At 39.6% G+C, this 27,902-nt stretch overlaps 3 protein-coding genes across 8 annotated transcripts; 2 read left to right on the forward strand and 1 right to left on the reverse strand.

The window, feature by feature from the left end:
- The first annotated feature begins 5,148 nt into the window (after positions 1 to 5,148).
- LOC116195222 (ABC transporter G family member 11-like) lies at positions 5,149 to 8,623 on the forward strand. Its single transcript, XM_031524221.1, has 9 exons — positions 5,149 to 5,517; positions 6,095 to 6,174; positions 6,258 to 6,722; positions 6,852 to 6,938; positions 7,039 to 7,167; positions 7,327 to 7,518; positions 7,608 to 7,694; positions 7,801 to 8,073; positions 8,191 to 8,623. The coding sequence occupies exons 1-9, from the start codon at positions 5,199 to 5,201 to the stop codon at positions 8,566 to 8,568; spliced, it is 2,010 nt and encodes a 669-aa protein (XP_031380081.1). The 5' UTR covers positions 5,149 to 5,198; the 3' UTR covers positions 8,569 to 8,623.
- A 682-nt stretch (positions 8,624 to 9,305) lies between these two features.
- Positions 9,306 to 13,649, reverse strand: LOC116195522 (ABC transporter G family member 11-like). The gene is made up of 9 exons (XM_031524766.1): positions 13,262 to 13,649; positions 12,839 to 12,918; positions 12,459 to 12,651; positions 11,791 to 12,080; positions 11,285 to 11,371; positions 11,083 to 11,202; positions 10,463 to 10,672; positions 10,293 to 10,379; positions 9,306 to 10,138 (listed from the first exon to the last, which is right to left on the reverse strand). Exons 1-9 carry the CDS (start codon positions 13,581 to 13,583, stop codon positions 9,476 to 9,478), a joined length of 2,052 nt encoding a protein of 683 aa, XP_031380626.1. The 5' UTR covers positions 13,584 to 13,649; the 3' UTR covers positions 9,306 to 9,475.
- A 272-nt stretch (positions 13,650 to 13,921) lies between these two features.
- LOC116195523 lies at positions 13,922 to 17,638 on the forward strand. Of its 6 annotated transcripts, none has more exons than XM_031524768.1 (5): positions 13,922 to 14,238; positions 15,385 to 15,448; positions 16,342 to 16,410; positions 16,547 to 16,618; positions 16,788 to 17,638. In XM_031524768.1, the coding sequence occupies exons 1-5, from the start codon at positions 13,933 to 13,935 to the stop codon at positions 16,793 to 16,795; spliced, it is 519 nt and encodes a 172-aa protein (XP_031380628.1). In that variant the 5' UTR covers positions 13,922 to 13,932; the 3' UTR covers positions 16,796 to 17,638. The 6 variants fall into 6 exon arrangements, 4 of the variants coding, with proteins under 4 accessions (XP_031380628.1, XP_031380629.1, XP_031380627.1 ...); XR_004154679.1 differs by adding an exon at positions 14,604 to 14,652 and having other exon boundaries at positions 13,965 to 14,238; positions 16,342 to 16,618; XR_004154678.1 differs by lacking the exon at positions 16,788 to 17,638 and adding an exon at positions 14,604 to 14,652 and having other exon boundaries at positions 13,976 to 14,238; positions 16,547 to 16,768.
- The last annotated feature ends 10,264 nt before the right edge of the window (positions 17,639 to 27,902 follow it).

Below are 27,902 nucleotides of genomic sequence, written 5' to 3' on the forward strand. Positions count from 1 at the left end.
CTCCTTTGGAATTCTGAATTAAAGGTAATTGTCGAAAAATCCTCTCCTTATTATATTCATGCTGTTATTGAACACCATATTTTTCCTGCCCCTTGGATTCTTACTGCTATATATGGGCCCCCGTACAGACATGCAAAAAATATCTTTTGGTCCGAATTATCTGATATTGCCATTAGTATTGACAAACCTTGGTTGATTGTGGGAGATTTCAATGAAATTTTTGCTGCTTCTGATAAACAAGGTGGTCGTAATTTTGCTTCTTCCTCTAGATCATATTTGGATACTTTTCTCTATCACTCTGGATGCGTTGATCTTGGTTTTACGGGTAATCCTTTTACATGGAGAAATAAGAGATTAGGCCTTGCCTCTATTAAACAACGTCTTGATAGGGCTATTGCAAATGACGAATGGAGAACTATCTTTCCTAAAGCAGGGGTTCTCCACCTTCCACAAATTCGTTCAAATCATAACCCCATTTTAGTTAAACTGTGGATGGAGTCATTGAGCAAACCAAAACCATTTCGTTTTGAGGCAGCATGGACCCGTGATCATACTAGTAAGGCCATAGTAAAAAACGCCTGGAATAGAAGCTTTAACGGAAGTAGAGCATTCCAACTTTCTTCCAAAATTAGGGCTGTTACGAAAGATCTCAGAAAATGGAACAGAGAGATATTTGGATTTTGTGATACTAACATCGCAGGGATCATGGAGAAATCCAAGGAAAATCCCCTACTCTTGAATCCAAAAAGGAAGAAGAATTGCTTAGAGCAGAGCTTTAGGAAAACCTTTTGCGAAAGGATCTTATTTGGAAGCAGAAATCAAGGGAACTATGGTTGAAAGAAGGCGATAGGAACTCTAAGTTCTTCCATCTCTCTACGATCATTCATCGACGAGCAAATCACATTTCAACCATTAAGGATGAAAATGAAGACTGGTGCCAAGATCATGATGGAATTGGACAATACTTCCTTAGGAACTTCCAAGAGCTCTTCAACTCCTCACACCACCCAGATCTCCCAGAAGACATGGAAGGCCTTATCAACCATATCATCACTGAACCAGAAAATGATAGGTTAATCCTAATCCCAGATGATCAGGAAATCCTAGAGGCACTCAACTCAATCCCAAATCTCAAAGCTCTGGTCCTGACGGAATGCCATCTCTGTTCTATAAACATTATGGAGATACGGTGAAGTCTTTACTCATATCAGCGCTAAAAAACTTTTTTATCTCAGGCTTCATCCTAAAGGAATGGAACAACACCTTCATCAGCCTCATTCCAAAATGTCAAGGAGCATCTACCTTCAAGGACTTCAGGCCCATCAGCCTTTGCAATGTTTGCTACAAAGTCATCTCTAAAATCATCGCAAACTGCATTCCAGCTTCCACTATGAAGGATCTAATAAACTTTGTTGCTTGTCCTCCACATTCTTTGCTAATGAATGCAAATGATAGGGCTAGCTTTTCCTTGTATGCTGCTATTACTCTATACCAATTGTGGATCTCACGTAACAATGTTGTGCACGCAGGGAAACAAGCCGATCTTCATGAAACCATCAAGAGCATCAAGGATCACTTTGCAGAACATTCCAAGGGAGGTCGAGACTTGGGGTGTCAAGAAGAGATTTCTCTTGAAGCAGCTCTTCAGCTTGATTCATCAAAAACACCTTCTGGACCTGACTGGAGCATCATCAGCTCGGACGCAGCTTGGAACAGCTATAGATCATGTCTTGCCGATATCCTGCACCAGCCGAACAAACCCCCAGAACTGTCGTGGTTTCAGATCTCGCATGAAGACACACCTCTCCAAGCGTAAGCTAAAGCAGCACTCCTGGCCCTCAACATAGCAGCTGAAAGTGGAGTTAAGGAGATCTGGCTACGTTGCGACGCTCTTCTTCTTTCTGAAGCCATTTTGAACCCTAGCTCCTGTCCGTGGGAGATTAGGAACATAGTCTCTGATATTCTCTCGGTGTTTAAAATTTTCTCTGTTTGGTTATGTTCTTGGATTCCTAGGTCGGATAATACCCTTGCTCATGATATGGGCCAACTTGGCTCGAGATCTAATTTTCAGTCTCTATGTATTTTTGAAGGGTATCTTGACCTCAGGTCTCCTGTAGACTCACTCCTTCATTATTATTAATATCTTGAATTATTCATCGAAAAAAAAGTAGTTCGGCCCAGAATGGCCGCAGCCCCAGAGCAAGCAACTCACCCATGGAGAGCCCAACTTGTCATCCTAAATAAAACCATAGAAGGGGAAGACTAACGCAACATATATACAAGACCGGTATCTTTTGTTATTTTAAACTTTTTTGCCAATAATACAATAGTTTTATGTATAGATATATATTGAGTATTTTATACAAATTAGCAGAATGTTTATTAATTGTAATATTGAATTATAAAATTAATAAAAAGAAAGTATGAGAGAGAGAGAGGAGGAGAGGAGAGAGAAAGAAGGAAGACGAGAGAGTAAGAGAAGTGAGTAATTGGTGTTGATTGTTAAATAAAGATTTGAAATGATTACATTATCCCCTAATTTTCAGTGGTTAAATGATCCTCGATCAATTATATTATTTTGGTAAGGATATTTTGAGAGGACAGTTATCCTTGTTACGTTTTCGAGCAAAACAAACTCGCTTTGCATTTCCATTAATGCATGAACAAAACAGAGCGTACTTCTGATTTGATTTATTGTCAGTCTATGTGATGTCCCTTTACTCTGGGCTCCATTAAGGTATAATAATAAACAATGCTAGAATTGTAACCGACCAAATACTACAAAGATTCGCACGTTGACATATCCTACTAAACCATCACAAAGACGGGACCATTCATTAATTGAGATCATAGACGCAACAAATCATCATGACAAAAATATTTTAGATTCGACTCCCATTGTGAAACTATTTATTTTCCTTATGTCTTCTATTTTCTTATATTAAGCCTATGGACACAAAGGGCCGGCAGAACAGATTGATCAACAGTATTGTCAGTTTGAACATTGAAGGGACGACACCTTCAAGTAAATTATTGAAAAATTTCGAATAAATTAATTGATCTCAAATAATTTACTTTCATTCAACATAATTCACTTGAATTGTGAGTAAAGAGAGTGGAGTGTCGGCACAAAGGAGAGGGTCAGCCATGAAAAGGAGCCTGGAGCAGTGATGCTGTCACTGTAGATGTGTCGTTGTGAGTGAGGCCATTTTCAAAACCCGTCGCACACCACAGATTCCTACTTATAAGTATTTTGATTGATTGTTATTCATTTAATATAAATGAGTAATACTCAATCAATATTTTTTTCCAGAACCAAAGCATCTCTTCCTCTCACAGACTGGAAAAGCGTCCACCTACATTTGGGAAAACATCTTATCTACATGTAATAGCATAGAAAAATATATCCGAGAAGTTCAGTTTTCGATTCTGGTTCGTGGTATTTTCTTGACCCATTTATTTTATTTCTTTTATCCCTTTATAGGGCCATGGACATGACTTGTATCCGCTAAAAGAACATAGCATTAATATAGCGGCCATACCTATTATTGGGACTCACTCGAGTGAAGGTACACGTTATAGAAGTATACATGTTATATATAAATATATATATATATATAAAATAGTGTGCAACTCGTGGTAGACAAGGATCAAAATACTCAATCATATATATATATATACATATATTAGTTGACACATCAACGCTTAAAATTTTTTCGGTTACAATAGAAGGCTCATGGCCTAATACAAGAAAATGGAAATGAAATCTAAATAAAAGGACACGAGTAGTCCCACTGATGATAATCGAACCTGAAACCTCTAAGTTACCAGGTGAGGATGTTAGCTATTGTACTACACCCATTTTCTCTCTCGCGCTTAATAGTGTGCAACAAGTGGTAGACAAGGATCAAAATACTCAATCATATATATATATATATATATATATATTAGTTGACACATCAACGCTTAAAATTTTTTCGGTTACAATAGAAGGCTCATGGCCTAATATAAGAAAATGAAAATGAAATCTAAATAAAGGGACACGGGTAGTCCCACTGATGATAATCGAACCTGAAACCCTAAGTTATCAGGTGAGCATGTTAGCCATTGCACTACACCCATTTTCTCTCTCGCGCTTAAAATTTGTACGTTATGATAAATAAACCACGTAGTCTCATGGTTTGCATTTTAACGAAAAAGGAAACGCAATAATGCGCCACAACATATATATAGGAGGGCAAACTGAAGCCTCTCAATTTGCACTTCGCAGGCTTGGATAAGACTAAAACAACCCATAAAGCAGATCGAAAATATACAGACGAAAGCCGAATCTATCAGAATACACCTTGATCGCTATGGCACACACTCGCTACCACTATACAAAGGCCGGAATGGGCCGATATGCAACCCCAGATATCGGACAGCTGCCAAAGAAGTCTCTTGAATCTTTTTTCGGGGTGAAACCTGGTATCGGAAGCCCAATTGAATTCTGACTAATCTAGTCGAACCGAATCGATCCACTAAATGATAAAGCTCTCACAACATTGATTTTCTTCATTCACAAGACTCAAACTTGAGACTTTATTTAAGGGAAATAAGTGCCGAACTGCTTGAACTAACCCACATCGGTTTGCACCAAATTGAGATGATAAGCTTCAGTTCTTTCGGTTTGCACCAGCTCCTTTTCATCTTCACCAATCTCCGAGAATAAGATGCGCGCCTCTTCTTTGCATATGTATCACGTGATGCTTCGTCCTCCTACCAAGTCTGTCCTTATATGTTCAGGGTAACATAGTCTACTTATGTTTCGGGAAAGGTAGACAAATAAACATGCTTCGACGATGATGCCCTTCTTCTCTGAAATAAGCTGCCTCTCGACATTAATGATATTGATGCCGTGGTAGGTTTTGGAGAGTAATGAAGAACCAGGCCTGCATACATCTTTGTAGCTATATTGTTAATTTCACTGACGCGTTACTGTAGCGTCCTTGCATAGCTATAGCAGCCGGTAACCTTGACCAAAAAATTAAATTGAGCGAAACCTTTTGTCAGAGTTTCAATAGACGGACGATCGAGATATTGACATATCGTGTTGAATGGATATATGTGCTCTCTATATGTGTAACCTCCTAATTCGGAAATCGTAACTTCAAGCCTGATCTCTATCCTCCTCCCTCTTCCTCTATACATCTATCCAAATGGCTTCTCTCCTCACTCTAATGAACCAAAGCTCATGGAGGTTCAGTCTGAGGAGTCGGGATCCGAGTTTGTGCCTGGAAATTGAGAGCTTTCGAGAAGCCGAAAGAAAAGAATATCCGGGGTATGCTCATGATGTGGAGATCAGGAAAGGGGTGTGTATAACATGGGAGGACCTGTGGGTGACGGTATCAAATGCAATGGACTCGAGTAATAAGCCTATACTTCAGGGGCTAACGGGCCATGCCCGGCCTGGCAAGCTCTTGGCCATCATGGGTCCTTCCGGGTGTGGGAAAACCACTCTTCTTGATGCTTTGGCAGGTACTTATATATAGGACGCATAAAAAAGATTTATGCACATATTGTGTTGTAGGTCATGACCTGAAACGAAGTTGAAATGAATTTTGTGCTTAAAATACCAAATGCATAAAAACGAATTTGAATTGAATTTGTGTACTTAAAAATACTATCTTGGAAAAGATTTGGAATTGGTTTATATAGCATTTAATCAAGTAGAGTAAATAAATGAACACCTTAATGATATTTTATTCTAGCTGGATATGGAATACGTACTGAAATTATGCATACACTTAATTATTCATCCTAGAAATTTTCTGGAACGTCTTAGTTAATTTTACATTTTGATTAGGATTTTGGTGGTTCTTTTTGTTTTTTTGACGTAATTGTGACAAAAAAAATCGGATATATCAAGCCAGCAATTGTGCTAGATTTCATTGTAAAATACACGTTGTGTTCATTGGAGTTTCTCATGGGTAACTTTTTTAAAATTTAAACCTTCCATAATCACTTGGACACTGAGATTAATTGGACTAAATCCAAATATCCCTAAAGAATGAGTTGTACTATACATGATCATGATGCCATACTGTGAGTGCAGGGCGCCTAAATTCAAAGGCAAGGCAAACAGGAGAAATCCTCTTCAATGGTCGGAAACAGCCCCTGGCATACGGCACATCGGTGACTATCTCCTTTATAGTTATAAGACGTTATATATATCTTGTGCAGTGTGTTTGGTTCGTTAATCAATCCTTATCAATCAGGCCTATGTGACCCAAGAAGATGTTCTGACGTGGACCCTCACGGTCAGAGAAGCCGTGTACTGGTCAGCCGAGCTCCAACTCCCTGACTCTATTCCTCTCTCCGAGAAAAGGGAAAGAGCAGAGGCGACGATAAAGGAGATGGGCTTGCATGATGCGGTTGATACCCGAATTGGGGGTTGGGGCAAGAAGGGCCTCAGCAATGGGCAGAAGAGGAGGGTCAGCATCTGCATGGAGATCCTGACCCGCCCAAGGCTACTATTCCTCGATGAGCCCACAAGCGGGCTCGACAGCGCTGCCTCGTACTATGTCATGAAGAGAATCGTTGACCTAGCCAAACACAACAACATGGTGGTTATAGCCTCTGTACATCAGCCCAACAGCGAGGTGTTCCAGCTCTTCGAGGACTTGTGCCTGCTCTCACTAGGGAGCATGGTATACTTTGGTCCATCAACTGGAGCAAGAGAGGTAACTCATGTGTAGGGTAAAATTGTCACAACTCCAGAAATTTAAGGGGAAGATCGTAAATTAACCAATCCATAATTTAAGTCGGTTTATTTCATTATTTACAAAATTGTCCTCGATTTTCTTTTGTAGTTCTTCTCAGGGAATGGTTTCCCATGTCCTAGTCATCAAAATCCATCAGATCATTACCTTTGGACCATAAATACAGATTTTGACGAGGTGCCGCTTTCTTTTCCCGGTCGTTCCATAAATTTAGACCTAATATAGATACAAGGCTCGAGTGTTTCGATTATATGGAAGATTTTTGTGCAATCATCAGGAAACAGACCGCAGAGATGGAGGACAGATTTGTTCAACAGAGGACGTGGTTAGAGTCCTTATAAGATCATACAAGTCTTCAGACTTTTACACTGAAGTTCAAAAACAAATATCAGAGATAAAAGGACGGGTTCGTAAATCTAATGGATTGGTTAAAACTGCATCAATTCGGTATCCAATATCCAGTTCTCATGTCTCGTATATAATCTTACAATCATACAAATCAAATCCAGTTTTCTTATTAGTTATCACGAGTTGATGCTTGTTATATGCTACACATATGCTGAAGGGAGGAGATGCACTTGAGAAAGGGAACCAAGCAGGCTTCTTCACACAGTGTGGCATACTCACAAGAAGGTCCTTTGTGAACATGTACCGTGACCCGGGCTACTACTGGCTGCGTCTTGTCATATACATTGCATTGGGTTTTGGCTTAGGCACTGTCTTCTATGACATTGGATCGGCTAATAGTTCAATCCAGGTATTCGTCAAGTTATACTCTATTAATGCTCAACGTAGACGTAGACCTTATTAACATGCATGATTAATCAATATTTGTCGATCTCTTAGGGGAGAGGATCGCTGCTAATGTTTGTAGCGTCTTTCTTGACGATCTTGGCAATTGGAGGCTTCCCTTCTTTTGTCGAGGACATGAAGGTATGGCGAAGATTTATAAATTTCCGTCGACTTTTAGCACTCGGTAATTAATTTATTGTATTCAACTTGCCTATATATGCATCTTATTGCATATGCGGTTTAATAGGTGTTTGAGAGGGAACGATTGAATGGACATTACGGATCTGCTGCCTTTATTCTTGGCAACACACTATCATCCGTGCCATTCCTACTTGTCATTTCCCTAATTCCTGGTGCCATCACTTACTTCCTTGCCGGGCTTCAGCATAATATCGGGCATTTCACCTACTTTGCCTTGACCCTGTTTGCTTGTATGATGCTGGCTGAGAGCCTCATGATGATAATTGCGAGTTTGATGCCGAACTTCCTCATGGGTCTCATTGCCGGTGCCGGGATTCAGGTGCAATCATTGATGGACCGATGCCAATCTGATCCAGTAGTTACTACCATAAGACATATTTCTCCTTTAATCTTAATGAGTTACAGTTCTTTAACAAACCTGCTAATTCCACTCCAGGGACTGATGATGCTCAGCGGAGGATTCTTCCGGCTACCGAATGATCTCCCAAGGATCTTCTGGAGGTACCCCCTATACTACATTGCCTTCCACAAGTATGCGTACCAAGGTTTGTACAAGAACGAATTCAGGGGGCTAATGCTTCCGGCTGGGAACATTCCTTTAATCGGGCAAGGCTTTGTTAGCGGAGAAGAGATACTGAGAGAAGTTTGGCAAGTCGAAATGGGTTACTCAAAGTGGACCAACCTCAGCATTCTCTTCGGGATGGTTGTCATTTATCGAGCCATCTTCTTTGGGGTTCTCAAGCTGACCGAGAAATTCAAGCCCATACTCCGGGAAATCAGGTGCGCCTGCATTGCCAGGCAGAGAGAACACTAGTAATTGCCTTAATGCAAGTATTTCTCCCCTAAAGATAACTTACTGCCACTTTAAATATTTCTCCCCTCTAATTAGCTTGCAATGTTTCCTTCAATCATTGCTTTCTCAGATTCCTATATTCTTAAAACAGCTAGATTGAGCTATCACCCAAAATTCCTTCAATCTAATAACCCAACTAATCATAACTCTTAGCTGAGTTAGCTCATCAAGTGAAGAATACACTAGAATTCCAACAACAGAAAGAAATTTGAAATGGGAATTTCACGTACATAGAGAAATTCCTCACACCTGAGTCAACTAGCTGTCAGGTTTTGCTCCCATCTTCCTCCAACCTTTTCTTCTTTGTACCACACTCACCCGCTCTGCCTCCAATGGTCTCCAATCTCTCTCTCTCTCTCTCTCTCCCCCCTGTCCCGATCAGCTTAGCAAAATCAGCCCCCAATTTGACCAAAAACATATTATATTCAATGCAAGAGGCGGTGGAACTTATGGGCTGAAGGAAAATTTCATTAAGGGCCTTGTGGGTTAAGAGGTCTTCTCCCAAACTACATTATTAAGCACGAATGATCAGGCCCCAGGAAAAAACCGTTGAGCCAATATAAGATTTTGTGTCAAATCACGCTCCAGAATTATGTTGATATAAGCCTTTCTAGAAGCTTATATCAACATAGTGTATATTGATGGAGAATTGACAAAAAAAAGTAATTATTAGTTATATCCGATGTGAGATTAAGTTACAGTAAGCAATGCCATCGAACTATATAAAAGATCTTTATGCAACTAAAAAATAGAATTACAATTAACTCCAGTTATGGATATTAACTAATCATTAAGCTTACTGGAATCAAAATAGGGTGCAGGACTCTCCATCACAGATTATGAGCCTCTCTTGCAACCGAAAAAAAAATTAGGGTGCAGGACTCTCCATAACTTGAGTAGCTTGCTTTGGTCTCACTGCCATAAGAGCAGCCATTTTGGGCTTTACAATTTCGTTCAACTTGATAATTGCAAAGAACAAGAGCCTGTAAAAAACAAGCATTCCCAGCAGTACCCACAGATCTACCCACTTCGAATAACTCTCAATCTGGAAGTAATCTCGTAGAATCTGCTTGCCGCCTACCATGTGTTGCCCTGTGCCATCGAGTTGGATCTGAAATTCTAGACCCTCAAACTCATTCTTGCATAACCCTTGGTAGGCGTACCTATGGAGGGCGATGTAGTATATCGGATACTTCCAGAATGGTTTCGGGATGTCCTTTGGCAATCTATAGATGCCAGCTCCTAAAATCATCAGGCCTTGGACTCCGGTTGCAGCGATGATACCCATCAGGAAGTTCGGGACAATGCTTGCAATAACCATCATCATGCTCTCGACCGCCATCATGCTGGTGAACAGCAGCCCGAGAAAGTACAGAAAGCATCCGATGCCCTCATGCATCCCGGGGAGGTAGTATATTATCGTTCCTGAAACAACTGAAAGAAACAGAATGTATGGAATGGAAGAGATTGCATTTGCCACGACGAATGCACTGGTTCCGTAGTGTCCGTTCAATCGCTCTCTGATATACACCTGAGTCCAACGAGAACAGTTCAAACAAGGTAGGCATGACAATCGCAACACCAAACTAACCGATGATTGAAGAATTAGGGTGAAATCCAAGCATTTGCGAAGGGACGACTTTGATTGATCAAGCGAATACGAAAGCGTACACTACACTACGTACCTTCATGTCCTCCACAAAAGAAGGGAAACCACCAACTGCCATGTAATTTAAGAATGCAGATATGAACATGATCAACGATCCTCTTGCCTATCAATATTTTCAGAAACAATATCGATTAAGCAATATATTGATTACAGAGATTAATCATATCTGTAATGAAGAGGGCAGACCTGAATCGACTCATAAGCAAATCCAACTTTATAATATTGGGTGCCCATGCTCAGAGCTATCGCGAGGTAGATGACCACGCGAAACATGTAGTAGCCTTTGTCTCTGTACATATTCACCGAAGATCTCCTTGTCAAGACAGAACACTGAGTTAAGAAGCTTGCCTTGCTCCCTTGCTCCTCCACTTTTAGTCTTCCATGACCCTCAGCACCCTAATCAATGAATCAAAACGCTTTCATGGACGAATCGATGCAAGGATCAAAACTTTATCATTATTATCGGTGAATTAGGCTCACTAATGGAAATACAACATCCCCACTTTTTTTATCACTCCAGGCTTCAATACATTTTGAAATCGAGAAATTTCTACTGGAGTGGGTGCTAGGCCTAGTATTTCCGGCAATTGGAATGGCTTTCTTTTCTCTTCATGAAACATGGCATTGAAAGTCTCTACTGAGCTGAGACAAAGACGAGCTTTCAAGAATGTAGAGGAGGTAGGATGGGCAGTTATGGTCAGAAGGTGCCCCTGTTTTATCAGGGTAGGGGTTAAATAAATTACAAGGTTAATCTATAAGCAAGGAAAGAAAAAAGGTTTATTTTCATTAACCTTTATGTAAATTACCTGCTTACAAATCTCGGCAACTTGGCCGACGACTTCCAGGTAGTACGGAGATGACCTGTACAATCTTCTGAGGGTCTCGATAGCTTCCTCCACAGACACTTCTAGACCCTCTTCGACATCCTAATTAAGTAAAAATGGTAAAGTTATATCCATTTTTTGAATTCATGCATATATAAGAAAAGCTCTGTTGTTGGTGTCTTACCGTTGCAAAATCCTTATTTATGGTTTCGAGGAAATGGTCCGATGGATTCTGAAGAATCGGACAAGGGAACCCAGCAGAAGCAAAAAACTGTGGATACCAAACATTTAAGCAAGATGTCATGAAAAGTTTGAGATATCTTAAGACAAGAATGTCGACTATATAGCTGAGATATATGAATTCACATGCTAGCTAGAAAAAGGAAATGAATGGATTATACGACATATATCTTTCAAAACTGAACCATGCCAGTTGGGTTTGACCCCATCTAAACTAGGAACCGACTACTATGGTTGTCTGACATTGTGGTAGATTGGATCTGGTCGACAGATCTACGGTGGAACTAGATTGACCTACCAAGCCATGAGCAGGGTTGATGCAATATAGAATCTGGTTAATCTTGAAAACGTTACCGGCGGTAGAGGCAAGTTCAGTTTTCGCAAAAGGAGGATCCAGTAGAAATTCTAGCAGAATTCAATTTCACCGATCTCCAGGTGCAAAATAATCACCTGGTTTGCTGAAGATGCTGGACCGAAGTAAATGGCTTTACCACAAGACAGAAGGCAGAGGTAATCAAAGAGTTGGAAAACTTCAGTGCTAGGCTGATGAATGGAAGCAATGATCGTCCTTCTGATTCCATCACTCTTGTGATTCAAGGCTGCAATCCTTTTCATGACATAATACGAGGCTGCACTGTCTAGTCCACTGGTCGGCTCATCGAGGAACAACAGCTTCGGGTGGGTCAATAATTCTAAGCAAATGCTGACTCTTCGCTTTTGCCCGCTGCTTAATCCCTTACCTGTAAATGAAAGAAGTCCATCCATTTAGGTTAATGAAAAGAAGGACGTCTCTTCCGTTTACGTTCCAAACTTATAGTCTTTAGCTAGATGGATCATTTCAAATGAAGCATCTTTATCATCAAATTATTGATGCCTCTAAAAAAATATGATACCAGTTGAATAAATTTTCAAATAAAATGAGTCTAATTCGTAGTTGAACCCATATGTAATTCAAAAACTTAAATTAATAATTTACCGAGCCCTTATTTTATATTAAGAGCCCCAATTTTCTTTTCCCAGCCGGTGAAGGACAAATTGTCCTTTCTCCCATCACCACTTTTTCTCCAACAATTTCAAATTATTGATGCCTCTAAGAAAATCTGTCACCGGATTTCTACCTACTGGACCCCACGAGCTGCCAATTACGGTGTCCATGGTGTCTTTTAGGCCCATTTCTCGGATGGTGCCATCGGCCCTCTCTCTCTTCTCTGCATTGGACATGGATTCCGGGAGCTGGAGCTGTGCCGAATAATGAACTGCTTCTCGCACAGTCAGGGTCGTGACTAGTGTCTCATCCTGTGTCACATAGGCCTGGGCATATGACAGATTTACCATCAGAGAAGTGAAGATAATGAGATCAAGGGACCAGAAAATAACTATAATGAATGATCGGTGTTTTACTGAAAAGTCTCATGGTAATGATCAGCAAAAATAACTAGTTTCTTTCCCTTTAATAATTGCTAATTAGTGAATTTTATATCGCCAAATATTTTCTTACCGAAGTTCCGTATGCCAAAGCCTGCTTTTGGCCATTGATGAGGATATCTCCCGTCTTGTTTATCTTCATGCTTAATCTTCCTGCGCAGTAGATCCCCAACTTAATTAGGATCATGAAGGCAATGTTAAACTGAAGATTGAGCTTGAATAGGGAAGAAAGACAAGCAATTTATTGTTTCTCCTTTTGAAAAAATCAACTTAGTTAGTTAAGCCACAGTGGTGGAGTAGTATCAACTGGAGATCCATTGTGACAAGTGCAAGTTAAATCTGTGACTTTATACTCCAGTTAGAGACTGCTACTGGGTTATGAGAGGCTTCCTTTTATGGATTTGGATTCTACTCGATATATATAGAGTCGAATGAAACAATTTACGTCATGACCTACAACACTACATGTATATATCTTTTGTATGCATTTATATACCTGCCAGAGCATCAAGAAGAGTGGTTTTCCCACAACCGGAAGGACCCATGATGGCCAAGAGCTCACCAGGTCGGGCATAGCCCGTCAGCCCTTGAAGTATAGGCTTATCACTCGCGCCCCCTATATTTGGCACCGTCACCCACAGGTCCTCCCATGTTATGTACACCCCATTCCTAATATTCAGATCATGATCGTCATGCCCTGGATATTCTTTTCTTTGGGCTTCTGGAAAGCTCTCGATTTCAAGGCATGAACTCGGTTCACTTCTCCTTAGACTTAACCTCGATGAGTCTTGGTTCATCAGATTGAGGAGAGAAGCCATTTGGATGGATGTATAGAGGGAGAGGGAGAAGGATATATAGAGATATATGAGGCTTGAAGAATGAGCTCCAAATTATGAGGCTGCAGCCTGCACATATAAAGCACGTGTATCTGTCCGATACCCATACGACAATATCTCGATTGGGTCTTTGTCCTGTTGAGATTTTTGGCATAGGTTCTGCTGTCAAGCTACCGCTTGCTGGACCACCTATGCTGTGAGACCTGATATATTTTGTTTTTTTTTTAATGTCAAATAGCACACATACACATACACTCACATACTTTTATATATATATATATACACACATATGTTATATATAAAAAAACAAAACAAAAAAAGGGATGGAGGCATGGGCTCCACGTGGCCCAAATTCTTCCCCCATTTCCACCGCCTTTCATTTCATCTCACCCGTTCTTTCTCTATTTTCTTTTTCATTCTCTTCTCTGTTTTGAACTGGGAAAGTCGAAGGGAAACAGAGCACGAGAGAGAGAGAGGGGGGGACTATGAAACCGAGATGGAGCAGAGGGAATCGGAAGAATATGGAGTAGAACAAAGGAAGAACGTGTGCTCGATTGAGAGCTCGGGTTGGGGTTTATGGGAGAGAAGGAAGGTTCTTGTCGGAGCAAAGAAAACGGAGGAGGAGCTAAATTTTCGGGTAAAAATTTAAGTGGATTTCTGTTTTATAAGGATTAGTTGCAATTGTTGCTATTGTCTTCTCAAATAAACCTCTGGGATAGTATAAGATTCTGCTCCATGAGGTTTGTGCTTCTATTCTTAATATTTGGCTACTAAGCTTTCAATTTTCTGTACATATGTCCAGTGTGAAGGTTCTTATCAATGTCATTAGGATTATTTTAGTGGTGATGAAAAAAATAGTAAGGGAAGGAGGTCTGCTCAGACTGTATTATCTTTTGATTCTGTTCATTTCAGTGTTAAGGTTTTGACTTAGTTTACGATAACTGTAGTAGCAATGAATTGTGGTGTTACTAATTACTGTGCATGCCCTTTACCGTTTTGTAGTGCAAGTTTTGTGAGAGAGAGGGTACAGTGACAATGGTTCCAGGTAGAGGTATGTGGTAGTCTGAGTTCTGTTAAAATTTAGACCATTATGCTACTGTGATATGTGTAGGTATAGCTGAGCTCAATTGATATTCGTATGAATTGGTTTATTGAAGGATGAGTGGTTTGGGTCAAGATTTCAGAACATATGGCGGATTTATGATATACCCATTTTGATTATTGACGCATTGGGTATAGGTTATTGAGTTTTGAGTTTTGAGGACACATTTTATTCAATTGTGTCTTTTCCTTGGTGAATTGAGGAGCACGGCATAGTTGAATTGTTAAATTGGGGGAAATTAAAAGGGGAATTTAAATCAGAACTTTGAATCAAGTGTTAATGGTGCTGGAAAAAGATGATGATGTTGGGCATTATTTCTGATTCTCTAGTATTGCTAGCCGTTGGTTTTTATATATGCACGACACGTGAATTTAATTGGAAGTGAGGAACTTCTTAAATGATAAATGATGATAGGATGAATGCGTAAGTTAAAATATTGAGGCTAGTGAATGGTTTTCCCTAGGATTTTATGTAAAGTGTTTTGTAAAGCTCTTGGGAGGTCAAGGAGGTTATGTTTCATTAATTCACGTTGATTGATGACCAGAGGGCGAATAGAGCTAGACTCAAGTAAGGAAGTGTTAATGTTGGTTCTCTTTTGGAATGAAAAATCTAATATTACCAATATGTATATTTAAGCTATTGCATTTTGTGCTATCTGATTTTTATGCTTATAATTAATAGGGGTTACAGAGACTGAGCTTTGCACCTCGAAGAATCGACCCAATGAAATATTTTTTGGTATTCGGTGAGCACTTTATTCCCTTGTGAAAGGATGTATTACAGATATATAAATTATTTAAGAAGAATATTGTGCCAGATAGAGATTAAAAAATCGGTCTTTCCATGTTGTGTGAAATGATTTGAGAGATATTGCCCTCTTATGTTTCATGTTGACTTGAGATATGTGGTGTGATTGTGTATATTAATTGTGTATGAGATATGTGATGATATTGTGATAATTTAGGAATAAGAATTTGGTATGAATATATGAGGTGAGATGACATGGTTGCAATTGATTATGCTTGTGATATTACTATTTATCCGGCGGTATATAAATAGGATGCCTAGACCGCTGATCCGGCCGGATACAAAATGGACGCCTAGACTCCTATTGCCGAAGGATAATGGGTAGTCCCCGCTTATGAGATATGTTTATGAGGACATGCAAATAAATTATTTGATGTGCAGGGTCGCGGTACCGTCACAATTCTGTTGCGAGGAAATGCAACCCTATGGCTATATTGATTGATTGTGTTGTATATTGTTTGTCTAGTCTGATTACTATAGATGTGATGATTGTTGAGGTTGTCTAAAGAAGTTCTGTGAAAGCCGTGTTGCTTGTTAGAACTGGATATAGTCAGTGTATGTATGTTAAGTGGTGCTGAGTTAATGGATAATTCTACTATTATTATATGGTTATAAATATGATTGATTGTTTAAGAATCAAGATAGTAAGTATTTGTGGATAATGTATATCATGCAGTGTCGGTGAATTAAATGACAGATTTGGGTATACTAGTATTATCTATATGAACATTTAGTCGTTTAAAAATATATTTATTAATGAATATTAATTCATTTTACTTTGTAATATAGTATTCACTGAGATGCAGCTCACACCTTGCATATATTTTTCAGATGAGCTAGGAGTTAGACTAGCAGCACAGGAGAACTTCTTGCACATCAGGGATCAGCTCGGAGGACTAGGTAGGGACGTTAGTTATTTGGTACTAGTTCTTTTTGTATAGATTGTATTTGAATACGTTATGATCTGAAACTTTTGTTTAGTTGGTTTAGTGATGTGGCTCTCTTGGAATGTGTGTGTATATATATATATATATAGGGCAGTTTAGGAAAAATTCTGCTGAAATATCGGGTCGTGACATATGCGCCGAAGAGATGTACCCTTGTCCAGGTATATTGATGAGGGATGCTAAGCATCAATGCATACATTAAACGACCTACCTACTAAGAAATACAATAGGCAGTAGATCACTGAATTGTCCCGAGAACCGTACTATGAGAAATAAAAGCTGGTTGGGGTCCACGGAATGTGAAATATTAATTCTTACGGTCTTTTGCAGCAAATTAGTCAGGATTTGCGGATGAAGCACGAGGAGAGCTCAACCATTTCGCAAAGGCTAGGAGTAAAGCTAGCCTTCTTTCATTACTCTCCCAAACCTATCAACCCATCAAAATTATTAACGTGCTATGTGACTGAGATGGAGAAGAAGAAGAGAGACCTCATCATCGAAGCTTGTGTGTTTGTCTACCTTTTCCAAATATATGTGATTTAGAATCGCATTATATACTCTTTCCGACGACAAAAGCTCCAAACTATTCATTCATGAATATCTACCAAAGGCATATTAGGACGGTATATGTACGTCATAAATTTATCAATTATAGCATGATTTGCATGCTATACAGTATCCTTCAGTTACTAGCGTTATGTTATTAAAAAGAAAAAAGGCGTTGTGACTGCTTTACTGTAGCAATATTAATTCTTGGAGCAGACGACTGATCGGCTCGGTCTTTGGCCTGCCCCAGAGTTTCGGCTTCTTCTTGGAGCTTCACCAATCTTCAGGAAAAAAGAAGCCACTTCTTTGAGTATATAATCCGTGACGTTTCCCTCCTCCTAGATTCTCTTTAATCTGAGTACATCTCATAAGTTAATAACACGATGTTCTTCGTGGATGTCCTCCTTCACCGTCTCAGTCTCTCGACATTAATGATTTCGATGCTGTGGTAGGTGAGAGAGAGTGATGAACTAAGCCATATCCCTATCTGGTGAGAGATGACCAACTGCCACTTTCCCAAACCCCCAGAGATGTAACTTCTTCCTGCTATTAATTGATGTTAGTGTTAGTGATATATCCTAGAGCCGGTTTATGTATTTTGGATAATTCCTTTTATGACAATGAAGTTTATTCTATTATTCATATATTGTCTATATTTATTAGAATAAAGTTCATAAAATATTTTGAATGCTTCATTCTTAAAGAATAAGAATATGAGTGACGGAGTGGTTCTGTAAGAATATATTTAAACTGTTCTTGATCGTAGGAGACGTAACTGAACATATAAATACTCGTATAGGCTTGTGTATCCATAATGTCGGGTTTCACAAAATGTAAATAAGATGCAGTCGATGCAGGCGCCGACAACTGACTCAATGTCCCCGAGGCACGGTATGGCCCTGTTCTCGGTGATGTTTTATATAGAAGCCGAGTTGCTGCTAGCTCCCCGGCGACGAGAGAGGAAGAAACCCATAATTAAATTTATATTTAATTATATATAATTAAATTTAGTTGGGCTTCGGCTCCATTTCCTCCAAAAATTAAAAATAATTAATAAAAATAATTTTAAAATGAAATATTAATTGCATCATTGGCTAGCTAGAAGGATTTTGAATTTTCCCCGTTCCTGAAAAATGATGATAGGCGAGAACTTATTGGTTGTATTTCGAGAATGACTGAAAATATAATGGAAGGAATTTATGCCCTTTCCTATTACAGCGAATTCAATTTCTCATATCACATCAATCCTTCCCATGATATACAACGTATATACATGGTAGAGTGAGCACGCATGATCAGGCCCCGCCTTGAGAATGTAGGTTCCCCGGGAAAATCCGTTGAGTCAATATATGATTTTGTGTCAAATCATGCTCCGGAATTATGTTGATATAAGCCTTTCTAGAAGCAAGTTGATAAGCGCATATTGATGGAGAATTGACAAAAAGTAATTATTAGTTACATTCGACGTGAGATTAAGTTACAGTAAGCAATGCCATCGAACTATATAAAAGATCTTAATGCAACTAAAAAATAGAATTACAATTAAGTCCTGTTATTGATATTAACTTATCTTTCAGCTTACAGGAATCAAATTAGGGTGCAGGACTCTCCATAACTTGAGTAGCTTGCTTTGGTCTCACTGCCATAAGAGCAGCCATTTTGGGCTTTACAATTTCGTTCAACTTGATAATTGCAAAGAACAAGAGCCTGTAAAAAACAAGCATTCCCAACAGTACCCACAGATCTACCCACTTCGAATAACTCTCAATCTGGAAGTAATCTCGTAGAATCTGCTTGCCGCCTACCATGTGTTGCCCTGTGCCATCGAGTTGGATCTGAAATTTCTAGACCCTCAAACTCATTCTTGCATAACCCTTGGTAGGCGTACCTATGGAGGGCGATGTAGTATATCGGATACTTCCAGAATGGTTTCGGGATGTCCTTTGGCAATCTATAGATGCCAGCTCCTAAAATCATCAGGCCTTGGACTCCGGTTGCAGCGATGATACCCATCAGGAAGTTCGGGACAATGCTGGCAATAACCATCATCATGCCCTCGACCGCCATCATGCTGGTAAACAGCAGCCCGAGAAAGTACAGAAAGCATCCGATGCCCTCATGCATCCCGGTGAGGTAGTATATTATCGTTCCTGAAACAACTGAAAGAAACAGAATGTATGGAATGGAAGAGATTGCATTGGCCACGACGAATGCTCTGTTTCTTCTCTATTTCTTTTTTTTCGAGCATTCCAGCAGAAATAGAATAAGAAAAGAAAAGGAACAAGTCAATGGCGGTGAAAAAAAAATTGCTGTGGGGGAAGAAGGTTGGACCACGAGGGGTCCATGCCAATTTCTTTCTTTTTTTTTTTTATTGTGTAATGCTCAGCCACATAAATATGTGGTATCTAGTATGCGTATATAAGTTTAGGTAGGTATGTATGTATGTATGTATATATATATATATATGCATGTTTAGTAAAATCAATGCCGGGTCTCACAACCTCCCCCACAAATAAAAATTGCTTCATCGAAATTGTTTACCTGATATTGGAAAAAGAAATGGATATTTAACTCTCATGGAATCCTCAGGTTCCCGAGTGGCTTCTTCTCTCAAATGACTCCTCCACAACCAACACCTTCACTAATGGAATTCTCTTCGTTCGAAAAACCTGCTCTTTCCTATCTAAAATCTCCACTGGCTCTTCTTCATATGTCAAGTCTTCATTTAGCTCCACCTGTTGATAACGCAGAACATGGGACGGGTCTGGCATATACTTGTGCAACATTGAGACATGAAACACGTTATGAATACATGATAGTTCAGGGGTAGAGCCAACCGATATGCCACCACTATGTCGTTTTTGCATTAATACGCAGCCTAAGCCTTGATTTAATGCATCACTATAGATCACAAACCCCTCATCAATAGACGGAATAACAAGCACTGGGGCAGTAGTCCATCTTTTCTTCAACTCCTGGACACTTTGCTCACACTTATCTGTCCACTCAAACTTCACACTCTTCCGCGTTAACCGAGTCAAAGGGGCAGTAATAAGGGAAAATCCTTCCACAAATCTTCGATAATAACCAACTAATCCAAAAAAACTCCTCACATCTGTTACACTTGTAGGATGACTCCAATTCAAAATAACTTCAATCTTCGTAGGATCCACTGATACACCATCACCTGAAGTCACATGCCCGAGGAATCCCACTTGATCTAACAAAAACTCGCATTTACCAGACATGGCATAAAGTTTTCTCTGCCTCAAAATCTGCAACACGACTCGAAGATGTTCTTCATGCTCATCCCTGTTTCTTGAGTATACCAATATATCATCGATAAAAACTACCACAAACTGATCAAGATATGGTTGGAAGACTCTTTTCATTAAATCCATAAAAGCTGCAGGAGCATTTGTTAACCCAAAAAGGCATCATAAGAAATTCATAATGTCCATGCTGAGTGCGAAATGCAGTCTTGGGCACATCAGAATCCTTTATCTTCAACTGGTGGTATCCCGATCTAAGGTCGATCTTCGAGAAGACAGTGGCACCTCGGAGCTAATCAAACAAGTCATCTATTCGGGGCAAAGGATATTTATTGCGCACTATGACCCTATTCAACTGCCGATAATCTATACACAATCTAAGCGAACCATCCTTCTTCTTCACAAACAAAACTGGAGCACCCCAGGGAGATACACTAGGCCTGATAAATCCCTTTTCTAATAATTCTTGCAGCTGAACTTTCAATTCCTTGAGCTCTGACGGGGCCATACGATATGGTGCGCGAGAAATCGGGGCAATACCGGGCTCTAACTCTATAGTAAATTCAAACTCTCTATCCGAAGGGAGACCAGGCAATTCGTTAGGGAAGACATCCGGAAACTCACAGACCACTGGAATTTCGCTAAGCTTCGATGAGTCAACTTCAGTAGCAACTACATGTGCCAAGTACGCTTCACACCCCTTTTTCAGTAGTTTACTTGCCTTGAGGAAGGATATGAACTTAGACGGAACACTCCACTGATCTCCACAAAAATTGAATTCAAGCTCATCTAGCAATCGGAAAACTACCTCTTTCTTGTAACATTCCACATAAGCTTGGTGAGAGGCAAGCCAATCCATCCTGAGGATAACATCAAAATCCTGAATACTTAAGGGTATTAAGTCTACTAACATCTCCCTATCTCCTAACTGTAACATACATCCCCGATATAACTCATCTACCATTACACTCTCCCTAGTTGGTGTAGCTATAGACATACTACTATCGAATGATTCTGGTGGTCTATCAGAATGCATAATATATGACAATGAGATGTATGAATGAATAGAACCAAGATCTATAAGTACATGTGTAGGTCTATTAAAGAGATTTAACGTACCCATCACTACGGTAGGATTAGCATCTGCATCTCGCTTCGTTAAGGTGAACACTTTACCCTGCGTCATTGGTCTATTAGCCTGGCCCGCTGAGCTCACCATTGATCCACCCCCTCGGCTTTATAGACTTTGATTACTGCTCACCTGTCCAGGTCCTCTCACTTGAGATGGCCTATTGCCCACACTAGAACTGCTAACTACTGATAGGAAGGGCTGCGTACAATTTCGTGCCATATGTCCTCTCATACCGCATCGAAAACAAGTTGTTATTCCACTCTGGAGCTCAGGACAGTTGTTTCTTAAGTGACCAAGTTGTCCGCAATAATAACATTCTCCAGATTGGACACGACAAACACCAGAGTGAACACGCCCACAAACCTGACAATTCTGGCTTCTTGTGATATTAGCTCGACCACGTTTCTGTTCAGTCTAACTAAATGCACCTCCTGAACAATAAGATGATGATGGACCCCTTTGAGAAGTTTTCTTGCTCTCAAAGAAGCTCTGAGTGAATCCACCACTTTTTGGTGGTCGGTAGGATTTCACTAATCCCGAGCTACTGGGCTGGTTACTACATTGTTCCCTCTGAGCCACCTCCTCTCGTAAATCCTCTTCAGTGATAATAGCTTTATTATACAGGTCAGAAAATGTCGGGATTTCCAAAACTGAAAGGCGCAACCTAATGTTGAGATTCAATCCATCCAAGAACCTATTGCATTTGGAGGTCTCATCACTTACCAAGGTAGGGGCGAAACGTGACAACTTGGTAAATTTCAATTCATATTTGGCTACACCAAGTTCCCCCTACTTCAAATTCAAAAATTTCCGCTCCTTGGTACGCCGAAAAGAGGCTGTAAAGTACTTGTTATAAAATGCTTGTGTGAACTCGAACCAAGTGATAGCATGTAAGGAGTTCGGGTCTAGTCGCCTCTGGGTGGCCTCCCACCAGTACCGAACATCCCCTTCTAGCATAAAAGACGCAAGTGCCACATGTTAGGTGTCTGAAACCTCCATGATTGAGAAAATCCTCTCCATTCCAGTTATCCAATTCTCCGCTTCTATGGGATCAACACTTCCCGAAAAATTAGATGGACCATACTTCCTGAACCTTTCATATGACGTCAATTGTAGCTCCATCTGAGATGTAGACATACCCGGTTGTGCTGCTTGCCTCTAGAAGAAAGCCATTTGTTGCTTAATTAACTGCGCTTGCTGCTCAACTAGACGAGTCATTGCTGCTAGTGTTTGGTGGATCGGTGGATCTTGTTCAATGGGAGCTGTAGCGGCCTCTTGAGGAGCTTGAGATACTTGATCTTCTGTCATGGGCTGTAGTGCATTCGGATCAGCTAAATCCTCGACTGTACGGTACCCATGGCGACCCCGACCCACACGCTTGGGTCCCATTGCTAATTTTCCTAAGCAAAACACAAGTTAATCAAGCATTTAACAGACACAATTATAAGATATATCCTGTCTTGGGACCGTAACTAATAAAAAGAACGGGGATCAGGCACACTAAGTCTACAGAATCCTATAACCTTTGCTCTGATACCAAAAATGTCACGACCTGAAAATTCAGCAGAGTTTCCTCTGTATACCCTCAATATCCAATATCACATAAACTTTTTATATGAAACCTGCTTTCCACATCTTCCAAAAACAAATGACCAATTCAGTAGGTTCTAATAAACATATACATCTCTCGAGCATGTTTTCTTTCCTCAACCACATCACTAACCCAACTAAACAAAAGTTCAAGTCGTAACTTAATCATAACATTCTACAAGAACTTACTACTTATACTAGGAGTGGGCCCTACTGCAAAAAGATCCTCCGCACTGATCCCCGTTGTCCAAAAAGATATCTTGTGCAGTTAGTCTGGCTCCTAGCTCATCTGGAAAAATATATGCAGGGGGTGAGCTGCATCTCAATGAATATTAAATTCCACAATAGAACGAAGTATCAGACTTATTTATGCATTCACAATACCGTTATAGTAATATCATATATTTTAAAACTGTTAGTGGTATATGTATCAAATTTCCAGCCTGAAACCTTCACTTATCGACCAATTCAATATCACCTAATTCAAACAATCATTCTAAGCAACAAGCAATAGTAGCCATAGGGTCGCAATCCTTGCGACAGAGTTCCACGGTACCGTGACCCCACACTCATATCCACAAACTCCTCATTTCATTTCTCATAAGCGGGGGCTGCCTATTATCCTCCGGCAGTAAGAGTCTAGGCGTCCATTTTGTATCCCACCGGATCAGCGGTCTAGGCGTCCATTTTTATATCCCGCCGGATCAGCGGTCTAGGCGTCCATTTTTATATCCCGCCGGATCAGCGGTCCCATGGCTACAAACAATAATTTCACCACATCGCAATCAACCGAATTCATTTATAATAACTCCTTGAAATCCTGATACTATCCTCATTCAACTTATTTCAATCAAGCAAGCATTTATATAATTAGTTTAAGATTTAGTTTCATTCTATAGTGGAATAAAAATACTCACAAAAACCCCCAAAATGATAACTCACCAAGTCGAGCCTTCCGGGTGTATACTCTCGGTCTCTTCGGTTCCTATAAATTATAAACACGGTTAGAAAAATCAAGTATGAATATGTATATGTATATACTCATTTATCTCAATCTAAATCTGTCCATATCAAATAATACATCGAAATCACTCGATGAAAGCATAATAAAGCATAGAAATGAGACTTCAGGTGGCTAAGAATATTTATTACCCCAACAACTGAAATGGACGATTAGAAAACAATTTTAATTCTTCACTTCATAATCTAAACAGCATCTTAATTCCATATGATATCTAAGCGTAACTCCTATCAAGTCATGCTCAATTATCACATCAAGAGGAAATTAACAACTATCCCAACCCCCAATCACTAGCTCTCATATGCCTGTCCGCATAACCACCCAACACATCAATAACTAACTGGATTCAAGCTCAATTTCAATCTTAAATGTGGCTAACCATAAAGGAATAAAAACAAACAGAAGCTGGATTTTCTCAAGCCCAGAATCAGCTAATTTCCCACGAGAATTGGCTGAGGAGAAGAAATAAATTAAAGAACTGATTACCGAAAAAGAATAAGAAGACAATTCATCCACTATTACTATTCATCTAGAGCCGAAACCAACAAAGCACTCTTTCACTTCCTCTTGCTACGTATTCTCACCTCCCTTTGCTGTCTTGTTCCCATTTAACATCTATGACTCACTTACTAGGCTGAATATCAGTTTTAGAAATCACAAAAACATTAATTTTTGCATCACTTCTCATAGAAACAGTTTCTATAAACGGAAATCTTTAATTGTTTGATGTTGAAGGAGTTCAAAGAAGACTAAAGGAGGAGAATTAAGATGAGAAATCATCATAAACTCAATACAAAGGAATCATGGAACCGAGTTCTATTATATATATATATATATATATATATATTTTCCATCACCTAATTGCTCTTCGTCATCAAAACAAGGTCAAACCAGCAAGAACAAGCAAGAAAACATCCAATCAGCAATGGCCAGAAGTTAGGGAATCAATTAGAAGCTCACGAGGTAAAAAAGAGAAACACGAACAAGCTCGACGGAGCTCGAGAAGGTCGTCAATGGCAGGTTCTCCCTCTCTCTTTCTCTCTGTTCTCTATTGTTCTCTAATGCTCTGTTTCTTCTCTATTTCTTTTTTTTCGAGCATTCCAGCAGAAATAGAATAAGAAAAGAAAAGGAACAAGTCAATGGCGGTGAAAAAAAATTGCTGTGGGGGAAGAAGGTTGGACCACGTGGGGTCCATGCCAATTTCTTTCTTTTTTTTTTTAATTGTGTAATGCTCAGCCACATAAATATGTGGTATCTAGTATGCGTATATAAGTTTAGGTAGGTATGTATGTATGTGTATGTATATATATATATATATATATGCATGTTCAGTAAAACCAATGCCGGGTCTCACATTGGTATAAGTTTAGTGCAGTGGCGCTTTGCGTCCGATCTCAGTTAATGAATCGTCCTGTCTATTGTGGACTAGTCACAGATGGCAAGAAGTGAAAGCATTCCATCATTTGCACGTTGGACCATAATTCTAATAATATTCATAACTATCTGATCGTACAGGAGTGGATGTGGGTCCTAGTATACCCTCTCGACTTATGAAAGGCAAAAGCCATTAAATCAAAATGAGTTCCACCAAAAAAGAAAACAATCAAAATAAGATTTTCTGTCGATTCGAGGTACAAGATTATGACGATAGGTGTATATTGATAGAGAAAAGATATTAATTATAAAGTTTGTCATGAAAGTTACCGAAAGCAATTGCTAGCTGTATCAGTCCCTATTACAGATGTAAATCCAAATGAAAAATGGGATGAGCTTAACATATATAAGTCCTGTTATGGATATTATATTAATGTATCATTCAGCTTAGTGGAATTAAATTAGGCTGCTGGAATCTCCATAACCTGAATGGCTTGGTTTGGTGTCACTGCCATAACAGCAACAATTTTGGGCTTCGCAATTTGTTCAACTTGACAATGGCAAAGAACAAGAGCCTATACAAAACAATCACCCTAGCAGTATGCATAGATCGACCCACTTCGAATAGCTCTTGTCGATCTGGAAATAATCTCGTAAAACTTGTTTGCCACCCACCATTTGTTGCCCGCCATTGAGCCGGACCTCAAATTCTAGTCCCTTGAACTCATTCTTGCAGAACCCTTGATAGGTGTACCTATGGAGGGCGATGTAATATATTGGATACTTCAAAAATGGTTTCGGGATGTCCTTTGGATGCCTCCTTCTACAATCATCGAGCCTTGGACTCCAGAGCCAATGATAATACCCATCAAAAAGTTCGGGGCAATGCTGGCTACAACCATCATCTGGCCCTTGACCACAATCATGCTGGCAAACAGTAACAAGAGAAAGTACAGGAAGCATCCGATGCCTCTGTGCATTCCGGGAAGGTAATACATTATCGCGGCTGGAGCAACTATAAGCAACAAAGGTATGGAATGGAAGAGATTGCATTGGCCACAACAAATGCGCTGGTTCCAGTGTCCATTCAATCGCTCAGTAATGAACACCCGATTTAAAATAAGTAAGAACAAGGTACGCCAATTGTAAAACTAAACTTCGAAAAATTAGGGAAATTGAAGTATGAACGATCGCTCTCTAAGTACGATTTCCTGGAGTCGTCTTTGATCGAGTGAAAATCAAATCATATGGTACCTTCATGTCCTCCACAAAAGAAGGGAGACCTCCTACTGCCATGTAATTTAGGAATGCGGATATGAACATGATCAATGATCCTCTTGCCTGAGATAACATGACTCAATGACTTCAGTGGGAGAACATAAAAATCATACATATATATTATCTGACGGAGAATATATAGATTAACTGCAGACTGAATGAAACTTGGTGTTGTATAATGACCTGCCATATCTGATAAAATCATGACCCAATTAAGAACTTCTTGTGAAAACAGAGATAATTAATTTCATTCCTATAGTCACCTCATTACGTTATTGGTTGGTATATATATTATTTATACTTCCCGGCTTCAATGAAAGGAATCCTCTGCATGAAACAGGGCGGACCTAAATCGACTCAGAAGTGTATCCAAGATCATAATATTGGGTGCCTGTGCTCAGAGCTACCGCGAGTTGGATCGCCAGGTGAAACAAGTAGTAGCCTTTATCCCTGTGAAGATCTTCTTGTCAGGACAGAACACTGAGTTAAGATGCTCACCTTGCACCTTTGCTCCACTTATAGTCTTCCATGACCCTCGATTCCCTATACAAACAATCAGAATGTGTAATGAATTTTTGTCGTCAATTACGTTATATATATCTTCTTACTTTTGAGAATTATCTGATCCCTTAGATACTTGTCCCATACCCATACGGAATTTTGAAACTTTCTTTTCTCAATGATACCCCCAATGTTCTCAGGTATTAGCTGTGACTAATCCTAGGTCGCATGTTCGGCTTGGCCCTCTGAAATGTTTCGTATTGCCCATTCAACTTTCTGAGAAAAGAGAGGTGTCTGCTCCGTGAGGTGGATCAAAATTGTGGACTATTATTATTATTACCGGAAAAAGACAGTTTTGGTCCTATAAGTTTAGCATTCGGTCAATTTGATCCTCCAAGTTTTAAAAGTGCCGAATTAATCCTATACGTTTATTTCGTAAGGCAATTTTGGTCCATTTCGTGACTTATAAGACCAAACATGCCTTTTTTTTTCAAAACTTATAGGACCACATTTTAATTGAAAGTCATTTTATAGGATCAAAAATATCTTTTTCAAAACTTATAGGATCGATATTGTCTCACGGACAAACGTGTAGGACTAATTCAGTAGTTTTAAATCTTATAGGACCAAAATTGACTGAACGTCAAACTTATAGGACCAAAAAATATATTTTTCCCTATTATTATCTATAAGTTACTAAGTTAATCTCTAAGCCTGGAAAGAAAACGTTT

Source organism: Punica granatum, chromosome 2, assembly GCF_007655135.1.
Source record: "Punica granatum isolate Tunisia-2019 chromosome 2, ASM765513v2, whole genome shotgun sequence".
In the NCBI taxonomy this organism is placed as follows: Eukaryota; Viridiplantae; Streptophyta; class Magnoliopsida; order Myrtales; family Lythraceae; genus Punica; species Punica granatum.

Bases quoted from the DNA above. Each gene is read 5' to 3' on its own strand.
- LOC116195522 (XM_031524766.1), bottom strand. From the start codon at position 13,583: ATGGCTTCTCTCCTCAATCTGATGAACCAAGACTCATCGAGGTTAAGT. The intron at 11,372-11,790 runs GTGATTATTTTG...TGGTATCCACAG, and splicing joins CAGCATCTTCAGCAAACCAG to TTTTTTGCTTCTGCTGGGTT. The intron at 10,673-11,082 runs GTAATTTACATA...TTCATTGATTAG, and splicing joins TTGCCGAGATTTGTAAGCAG to GGTGCTGAGGGTCATGGAAG.
- LOC116195523 (XM_031524767.1), top strand. From the start codon at position 13,933: ATGGGCTCCACGTGGCCCAAATTCTTCCCCCATTTCCACCGCCTTTCA. The intron at 15,449-16,341 runs GTGAGCACTTTA...TATATTTTTCAG, and splicing joins GAAATATTTTTTGGTATTCG to ATGAGCTAGGAGTTAGACTA. The intron at 16,411-16,546 runs GTAGGGACGTTA...ATATATATATAG, and splicing joins GGATCAGCTCGGAGGACTAG to GGCAGTTTAGGAAAAATTCT.
- LOC116195222 (XM_031524221.1), top strand. From the start codon at position 5,199: ATGGCTTCTCTCCTCACTCTAATGAACCAAAGCTCATGGAGGTTCAGT. The intron at 6,723-6,851 runs GTAACTCATGTG...TTTCTTTTGTAG, and splicing joins CATCAACTGGAGCAAGAGAG to TTCTTCTCAGGGAATGGTTT. The intron at 7,519-7,607 runs GTATTCGTCAAG...TCGATCTCTTAG, and splicing joins CGGCTAATAGTTCAATCCAG to GGGAGAGGATCGCTGCTAAT.